The 10,067-nt window shown below is 39.4% G+C and overlaps 1 protein-coding gene across 1 annotated transcript in view; it reads left to right on the top strand.

Annotated features, from left to right (window-relative positions):
* Window positions 1–571: 571 nt before the first annotated feature.
* The window catches only part of derl2 (derlin 2), an 11,918-nt gene continuing 2,422 nt past the window's right edge, over window positions 572–10,067 (top strand). Inside the window, exons 1-6 of the mRNA XM_034895544.1 lie at window positions 572–726; window positions 3,293–3,358; window positions 4,257–4,330; window positions 4,540–4,633; window positions 7,850–8,045; window positions 8,174–8,264. Coding sequence (XP_034751435.1) covers window positions 634–726; window positions 3,293–3,358; window positions 4,257–4,330; window positions 4,540–4,633; window positions 7,850–8,045; window positions 8,174–8,264 — 614 coding nt within the window. The 5' untranslated portion in view covers window positions 572–633. The remainder of the gene's footprint in view (window positions 727–3,292; window positions 3,359–4,256; window positions 4,331–4,539; window positions 4,634–7,849; window positions 8,046–8,173; window positions 8,265–10,067) is intronic.

The raw sequence follows: 10,067 nt of genomic DNA, 5'->3' as shown, positions 1-10,067 counted from the left end.
CCCTTTCTCATTGGTCGCAATGAGCAGTAGCAGAAACTTGATTGGACGCCCTGGGGTGTTTTGTTGTATGTATCTGCAACTATTCTCATTTAAGGAACTTGGTAGAGCAAGTTAGCTATGTATATGGTGGTTCAATCCTCAACGCAGCGCCTGTGAGTTCGACATGGAGTCAGATTCTGGTATGAAAGCTGTTTCAGTGATGGGAACGTTTGCAGAACACAAGAAGCTGTTTGGTGCTCAATGCACAACTCAATATGCAACTCAATACCCTTTAATACATCTTTATAAGTGATTCTGGTAGGAAATTACTGTAAAGCAGATTTAGTGATAGGAACAACGTTTTCAGGCTTTAGGAAGGTTTTTGGAGCTCAAGGTATGGTTCTAAGAGGCTTTTTTGTATGTCTACCAAATTTCATGCATTCATTTCATGAAAGTGAAAGGAGGGGGCTTTAACTTTGTACTATCAAGCCCGTTTGCCACGCTCAAACCCTAAACCCAGATCAGATTTTACCAAGTCTGACAAGCGTACCAATAATAAATCGCGGACCACCACAACACGTGCTTGAACGCAACACCCGTTGCATTTCGGAATGACGTGTCAAGCAAGTGCCGGAAGCTTTCAGTCTGTCCAAAATGGCTTACCAGACACTACAACAGGAATACTTACAGATACCTGCTGTTACCAGGGCATATACAACGGCCTGTGTACTCACAACTGCTGCAGTGGTAAGACAAATTCACATGTTTTCTGTGTTAGGTAGGGCATAGATTGGTGCCACTTAACATAACGTTAGCTAGCTAACGTAACTTCGGTACTTTGCTGCTAGCTGGATGGTTTAGCTGTAGCACCTGCGAGAAGGATACGTGTCCGAATCTGGGTAGACCAGGATGTTAACTCAAGTCACAAAAAAGCAAAAAGCGTAGCTACATATGAAGCCTTAGCCTAATTTGTAACCGGTGAACCAAAATTGTAACGTTAATGGCCTGCTAAATTGCCTTTCCGTAGCGAGGCAATTTACGGTAGGCTCACAAGCGACGGCATTTGTGTCTTTTGCAGTTAACGTTAAGCTACTATATAATATGTTGTTCTCTTTAGAGAGAAAAGTCACACTAAACTCCCATCTATCTGGCTAAACCAAACGTGTGTGTGTGTGTGTGCTCTGTAAAATATAACGCAATACCTCTATCGATAGAAACTAATTCAATTTCCATATACGCGTTCTATTATTGCACACATACATCAATCAATCAATCTAGTTGGGATAGTGTTGAAATAATTACTCAGATACTAAAAAGTAGGCTAGTTATACCACATTGTTAAAATACTTTTTTTACAAGTAAAAGGCCTGCATAAAAAATATTATTAAAGTAAAGGTTTGTATATTATTGTTATCAATTAAAATAGGAAACTCATCAAAAGTAAAAGTACTTATTATGCAGACTCGTTAAGTTTTTAATTATATATGTTATATTTCTTACCTGTTTTCCTGCTGGTTAAGATGGAGCTTTTTCAAATACATTTTAACATTATATTAGTAACATAAGAAGTATTTAATGCATTACATGTTAATAAATTTGGATTTACAAAGTAACTAGGCACTCAAGCTGTCAAATAAATCTAATGTAGTTAAAAAGTACAGTATTTCCCTCAATCTCAAGGTACCTAAAAATTGTTAAAGTACAGTGCTCAGTTAATGTAGCCTACTTGGGTAATTTACTTCCACCATTGAATAATATGTTAATTGTTGAATTGCTTGATCTGTTGAGACAGAGAGATTGTAGTAAGGGTGGACATAAGGTTTATCTCACTTCCCTTAATTGCATCCCCGGCTCCTCCACTTGCTTCCCTTTGTCTTAAGCATAATTAATTGTTCTGCAGAGGCTACATGCAGAGCTTTTGCCTTAACCTACGTAAGTGGCCTGACATATATACTTGTACGTTGTTAAATAGAATTGTGATATCAATTCTAAGCAAAAAAATCGTGATTCATATTTTTCCCCAAATCCTGCAGGCCTAGTTGGGGGTGTGATGAACAGTGGCAATAGTATTCACAATAAAGATAATGGAGCTATGACTAGAAATAGGGGAGACGGAAAGAAAACAGGAAGACTTAGCAGGGCACTCCAGAGCGTAGCAGGGTGCAGGTGGACGTAGCAGGGTGCAACAGGACAAAGCAGGGCACGGAGCAGGACCACCAGGACAGCTGTAACCATGATTTAGGTGCCACCCTAATCCAAGGAAACATGCTTATCAGATGATTTTGTACAGGTAATTACAGCAGCTGGAAAAGTAGGAAGTATGTTACTCTAGTGTCGATTTTTGACTATTTAAAACAAGGGGCAAACATTTGTCTTTGTTTGATTTCACTAGAAGTAAAGTGGGGCTTTCCTGTCTGCTTCATGACTCATTGATGAAAAAAAAAAAAGAGAGATTTGCGCTACCCAGCAGAAGCACTGAACTGCAGTCTGTTGAGACAACGTTATAGCTTGAAAACGTTACTGCCTTAAAATCACCGGCTGATTGCTAGCTACGTTACAGAGCTAAGGTTCACAGCTGAATATTTACAACTTGTTAGATCAATCATCTAACACAATCTTCTAGAGTGAAAATGAAAATTTAACAGAATAAACAACACATGTAACGTTTAGTAATAAATTATTTGTGGGTAGTTAAACTGTGCTGCTGTTAGCTAGCTAAGGTAAGTTTGCTAGCACGTTATGGTACTGTACCAATATATATGTTATAATTCACTGTACCAAAATCATTACCGACTGTAAAAGTAACCATATAAACATACAAGTGGCTTCTGTGTTTATAATAAGTATAGTAAAACAACTAATCTTCAACTTACATTTGTAGTGCTTGGTTATGGGTCTCGGCACTGCGTCCTCGGCCGCTATTATTGGAAGTTTTGGAAGTTTTGGTGGCACTGCGTCCTCGGCCGCTATTATTGGAAGTTTTGGTGGCCCTTTCCGCTACGTACCCAAGATGGCGACCGTTGAGGGTGGAAAGTGTTCATCGTTCCACACAACATTTTGACTGTCATGAGTGCACCATCCGGGTACTTTTAACGCACTGCATTTGGCCACATTTTGTCAGTGTGAACGAACTTTGTACTCTATAGCTAGGTACAGAAGTGCGCGATTTGAGACACACCAAGAGAAAGATCCCTGACCTACCCAACTTTCTGCCGAATCCACCATTTTCTCCCGCTGATTGAAATCTTACAGGAAACACAGTTTTTCATTTTTCTTATCATCTTTAACATGTTTGTTTTGTCTTTTCTCACAGCAACTAGAGATCATCACACCATTTCAGCTATACTTCAATCCAGATTTGATTCTAAAGAATTACCAGGTGAGCAATCTTACCCACTGCTCATCTTCATCCTTAGGTCACATGTAACATTTCATACACTTTACAGCCATAAGAACCTCAGCTACTTGTCTAAGTTAACCAGAAACTAGTGTTAAAGTTTTGCTGAAAGTAGACTGCATTGATTTGTCTGCTACAGGTATCAGCTATATGTTTTCTGTAACCGCAAGGACTGTGATTGGTCAACTCGTCCTGCGTGTTGATAGTCGGTGTTTCAAGCAGCCTAATGTGGGGAGTAGCAACATGCCAGTTCACTGACATAAGCTTTCCAAATAAACTCAGACATATTTTGGTTACAATGATGGGGTTATCAGTTTGTAAAATGTCTATATGTCAGTACGTTTTGAAATTAGCACTACGTCAGCAAGCAGTACTTTTGTGGGCAGTTGTTGCTAAAGTTTGCTTGCTAACATAACAAACTGGCTGGCAGACAGTTTGCAAATAACCTTAGACTCTTTTTGTGGTTACAGTAACTGGGTCAGTGGATTTTACTTTCTATTTCTCAATACTTTTGATAAAATCTAAGCTAGAAAAGGCCAAACAAATAAGATTAATATTTTAGCACGACAGTCTATGGGTTTGCCATTTTGAGTACTGTTTTGGTGATGAGCAACAGACACAGGTGACACCCCCTAGCATTATGCCAGTGAAATGTACCGCAATGCAAAGCAACCCCGACGCAGAACTCCGAAAGGGTCACAACATCGAGCGATGGTGTACGCCGTGGAGTTGACACAGTAGCATAAAACTGCCTTAGTGTGGCACAGTAAAATAACGCACCCAAGATTGTTGTGAATCGGACATAACTACAAGATTCACCCTTAACTGCCAGTAGCACCTCCCCCAGGTAATGATTGGTTTGGTTCTTATCTCTCTGTAGGTATGGCGACTTATAACCAACTTCCTGTTTTTTGGTCCAGTTGGCTTCAATTTCCTGTTCAATATGATATTTCTGTATCCTTCTCAGTTCCATGTTTTACTTCATGTAGCATTTGAAGTATATTTGCATACTTTCTGTTTCACAGGGAAAGGCTGTATGTGGTTTCGGTGATGAAACCAGCCAATGACACAAACAATGTAATAAGTCTAGGTGGTGATGATGAAATCTGTAAATTGATTTTGGCAGTTTTTCTGTGTAGATTTCCTTAACCATTCGATTTCAGGTACAGATACTGTCGTATGCTAGAGGAGGGCTCTTTCAGGGGACGCACAGCTGACTTTGTCTTCATGTTCCTCTTTGGTGGACTTCTGATGACCGTATCCTTACCGTTTATGTTTCATGTACAAATAATGAGGCATTTATGTAATAATTCAATGATCAGTAACTTATTTATTACTTACATTGATTGCAACATTAAAAGCTCTGGTACACTTAACGGTGCCCTTTAATCTCTATATAAAGTTTGTTTGTGTGTGATGGTATTATGGGTTAGTAAGAATTTCACTCACTACATCTTTTGATTTCTAATTCATCACGGGCTACCAAGGTGGTAGCTACTTAGTATGTGTCCATAAACTGCACAACAGTACATACACTGCACTTGTACTGTGTACTTATGAAAATATAGATTTCCTAACCACATTGCACCTGTGTCTTTGCTGCTAAATTACAAACTCCAATTCCAATGAAGTTGGACATTGTTTAAAACGTAAATAAAACAGAATACAGTAATTTGCAAATCCTTTTCAATCTAAATTAAATTGAATAAACTACAAAGACAAGATATTTGATGTTCAAATTGATAAACTATTGGGTTTTCTTGTTTGCAAATATTTACTCATTTTGAATTTGATGCCTGCAACACGTTCCAAATAAGCTGGGGGCAGGGGCACGTTTACCACCATGTTAAATCCTCTTTCCTTTTAAAAATACTCAATAAGCATTTGGAAACTGAGGACACTTATTGTGACACTTATTAAGCTTTTTGGGTGTAATTCTTTCACATTCTTGCTTGATGTACAACTTCAGTTGCTCAACATTCCGGGGTCTCCGTTTTCGTATTTTGCGCTTCATAATACGCCACACATTTTCAATGGGAGACAGGTCTGGACTGCATACTAGTTCATTTCAAGCTACCAAGGTAGTAGCTACTTAGTATTGGTCCATAAACTGCACAACAGTACATACACTGCACTTGTACTGTGTACTTATGAAACTACAGATTTCCTAACCACATTGCACCTGTGTTTTTGCTGCTAAATTACAAGCCCCAATTCTAATGAAGTTGGGACCTTGTGTAAAACGTAAATAAAAACACAATACAGTGATTTGCAAATCCTTTTCAATCTATATTAAGTTGAATACACTACAAAGACAAGATATTTAATGTTCAAACGGATACATTATTGTGTTTTGTTGTGTGCAAATATTCACTCAGTTAGAATTTGATGCCTGCAACACGTTCCAAATAAGCTGGGGGAAGGGGCACGTTTACCACTCTGTTAAATCACCTTTCCTTTTAACAATACTCAGTAAGCATTTGGAAACTGAGGACACTTATTGTGACACTTATTAAGCTTTTTTTGTGGAATTCTTTCACATTCTTGCTTGATGTACAACTTCAGTTGCTCAATATTCCGGGGACTCCGTTGTCGTAGTTTGCGCTTTATAATGCGGCACACATTTTCAATGGGAGACCGATCTGGACTGCAGGCAGGCTAGTCTACTACCCACTCTCTTTTTACTATGAAGCCAAGCTGTTGTAACACGCGCAGAATGTGGCTTAGCATTGTCTGAAATAAGCAGGCATGTCACTGACAAAGACTTTGCTTGGGTGGCAGCATATGTTGCTCCAAAACCTATATGTACATTTCAGCATTAATGGTGCCTTCAAAGATGTGCAAGTTACCATGGCATCACAGATGCTGGCTTTTGAACTTTGTACTGATAACAATCTGGGCAGTCCCTTACCACTTCTCACCGCTGAGCATTCAGGGATCGGATATTGAGGTAGTGGAGCGCTATAAATTCCTGGGTGTTCACCTTAACAATAAACTGAACTAGACTGATAACACCCATGCATTCCACAAGAAGGGCCATGACTCTGGTGGCCTCTGCCATCTTTTATGCTGTGGTCTGCTTGGACAGGGACATGAGCAGACTCAATTCACTGATCAACAGAGCAAGCTCTGACCTGGACTGTCTTCTGGACCCCACAGAGAAAGTGGGGGGAGAGAAGGATGTTAGCTAAGCTGACATCCATCATGGACAACACCTCTCACCCCCTACACGACATTGTGGGGTCCGTGAGCAGCAAATTCAGAATTAGTGAATATTTGCAAAAAAAACAGTTTGAACATTAAATTGCTTGTCTTTGTAATGTACTCAATAGCATATTGGTTAAAAAGGATTTCCAAATCCTTGTATTTTTTTATTTATGTTTTAAACAATGTCCCAACTTCATTGGAATTGGGGGTTGTAATAACCTTTGTAAAAAAAAAAAAAAAAAAAAAAAAAAAAAAAGTGCTTTGCCCATCTTGTTTTAGTGGTATATTTTTTATACTATACTAATATGCTGAGTCTCATGGGGTTCTTGTGGATTCTTAAAGTCTCAAATTAGGTTTCAGGGTATTTAGGATGACAAGGATTTAATCATGGTAGGTTTTAAATTTTGAGGGGATGCCGAGTTACATAAGAAATATCTTCCCATATTGTTTTGATTGGTTTTCCACAGGCCACCCGCCTTAATGAAGGTAAAAAAGGATTAAGTACACAAAACCATACTAATAGTGCTAAGCTGAGGACACTTGGCCAGTTTTTTTTAAAGAGAAAATACAAAGCAAGTGGAAAAAGGGATATTTCTGATTTCTTGCTAGAATCGGTAAAATAATGTTTTGAATTTTTATTTTTGTAACTTAAAAAAAACATCATATGATTTGTTATAGCATTACAAAAATATCCAGAAAATAATATTTCAATTAATACTGTCAAGTTGATGTAAAACAAAGCCATATACCAGTGGTGTGCCAAATGCCCCTTTTAAGTGGTATTCCCTGTTATCTAGTAATATATGCAATAGTTTTATTAAAAGTCCCACCGTAAAAGCTTTAAAATAAATTTGATTACCTCCCACTCAAGCGTTAAAGCATCAGAAGTGATATTAGGGACAGCTCTACCCACCAGTACATGTCTGCATGCCACTTGTCCCGCTGACCACCAATTACCTCATAATCTTACTAACTACCATGTATTGTATATTTCCTGTTAATAAGATGACTTCCTATGCATGCAACTGCAGAAGGTTGTAAGCCAAACAATTTAAGTCATTCAATAACACCTTTATGGTCAGTTATGCTTCCATGAAGGCCAACTATATACAGTAGCTCCAACAATCTTTGTCTCAATTTTTGTTATCCAGATATAATGCTGTAATTGTGGAGTGGCCCTCCTTGTATGCCCTAGTTTGGCACCAGTAAGTTCAGTCCTCACAATAACCCGTTTGTCCAAGCTTATTTTCCTCAACAAGGTTTCAGATATTTGGCACTTTTGTGAGTCTGGTGTTCCTGGGCCAAGCTTTCACTATCATGCTGGTGTACGTGTGGAGTCGGCGAAACCCGAACGTTCGCATGAATTTCTTTGGCCTGCTGAATTTCCAGGCCCCCTTTCTTCCCTGGGTGCTGATGGGATTCTCACTCCTGCTGGGCAACTCCATCATTGTGGATCTTTTAGGTATCTTTCACTATCATCAGTCAATGTTTAGTACTTTGGTCATATACTAAGAGCCAAAGGAAACTGGTGTGGTTTGGTGCATACAGTATGAATAAAGCATGTTTTAAAATGTTTTTACCTTTCTTTAGGTATTGCTGTTGGTCATGTGTACTTCTTTCTGGAGGATGTTTTTCCCAACCAGCCGGGGGGGGGAAGGTGGCTCAAGACCCCATCTATCATGTGAGTCTCTACTTTGTTTCATGTCTCAGTTCATCTGTCCCACTCTTCCATTCTCATTGTAGCAGTGAAACTTAAATGAATAGGACGCAATATCCATAGAAATAAAGTGGTAACGGACAAACGAGTAGTGGAATAGTAACATTACAAGACAGAAAGACAGCCAATGACATAGTCAAATTTAACAACTTAATGTTTTCTCCACAGAAAGTAAATTGCTATAACCAGCTTTGTTTGGCTAATTTTATGTGAAAGGTGGGGTGTGGGGACACAGAAAGGTTAGCAAGCTAATGTTAGTCAAGTAACTAGCTTGCTGGTTCTGCGTTGTTTTTATGCTGCATTGTTCACAGAGAATGAGCTCCTCCCAGCAAATATTGATGTATTATATTGACGTATTAAGGTTTAAATAGTCGGAGTTGTTGCGTCCTGTCAGAGTTTGCATTGTCAAAGGTCACAACATTTCTGGCCATTATGAAACGCTCTAAGTCAGTAACACAGGGCAAAATTGTTACCATATTTCACATTTGGTCGGATACTAAATTGATGACGCTATTTATGGGTGCCCGCCTTAAGACTTCTGTGCTGCCAGGTTAAATGTGCAGCAAGGTCCATATTTGATGCATCATTACTTTGATGGCTGCAACTTTGTGTTCTTTCAGCATTATTATTATAAGATATTTTTTGGGCATTCCCAGCACTTATCCTGGCAGAAGACATGAAAGGGGAGAGAGAGGACGGAATGACATGCAGCAAAGGGCTGCAGTTCGGAGTCGAACCCTGGCCCGCTGCTTCAAGGAGTAACCCTCTATACAGTGGTGTGAAAAAGTGTTTGCCCCCTTCCTCATTTCCTGTTCCTTTGCATGTTTGTCACACTTAAGTGTTTCGGAACATCAAACCAATTTAAACAATATTCAAGGACAACACAAGTAAACACAAAATGCAATTTGTAAATGAAGGTGTTTATTATTAAAGATGAAAGAAAATCCTAACCATCATGGCCCTGTGTGAAAAAGTGATTGCCCCCTAAACCTAATAACTGGTTGGGCCACCCTTAGCATTAACAACTGCAACAAAGCGTTTGCGATAACGTGCAATGAGGCTTTTCCAGCGTCCTGGAGGAATTTTGGCCCACTCATCTTTGCAGAATTGTCCTAATTCAGTTACATTAGAGGGTTTTTGAGCATGAACGGCCTTTTTAAGGTCATACCACAACATATCAATAGGATTCAGGTCAGGACTTTGGCTAGGCCACTCCAAAGTCTTCATTTTGTTTTTCTTCAGCCATTCGGTGGTGGACTTGCTGGTGTGTTTAGGATCATTGTCCTGCTGCAGAACCCAAGTTTGTTTCAGCTTGAGTACACGAACAGATTGTTGGACATTCTCCTTCAGGATCTCTTGGTAGACAGCAGAATTCATAGTTCCTTTTATCACTGCAAGTCTTCCAGGTCCTGAAGCAGCAAAACAGCCCCAGACCATCACACTACCACCACCATATTTTACTGTTGGTATAATGTTCTTTTTATGAAATGCAGTGTTCCTTCTACGCCAGATATACTTGGAGACACACCTTCCAAAAAGTTTCCACTTTTGTCTCATCGGTCCACAGAATGTTGTCGCAAAAGTCTTGGGGATCATCAAGATGTGTTGTGGCGAAATTGAGACGAGCTTTGAGGTTCTTTTTGCTCAGCAGTGGTTTTCTCCTTGGAGCTCTGCCATGCAGGCCATTTTTGCCCAGTCTTTTCCTAATGGTGGAGGCATGAACGCTGACCTTAACTGAGGCAAGTGAGGCCTGCAGTTCTTTGGACG

The sequence above is a fragment of the Etheostoma cragini genome, chromosome 16 (genome assembly GCF_013103735.1).
Source record: "Etheostoma cragini isolate CJK2018 chromosome 16, CSU_Ecrag_1.0, whole genome shotgun sequence".
NCBI lineage: Eukaryota > Metazoa > Chordata > Actinopteri > Perciformes > Percidae > Etheostoma > Etheostoma cragini.
Note: the sequence above shows the minus strand (reverse complement) of the source record. Positions and strands in the feature narration are given on the sequence as shown.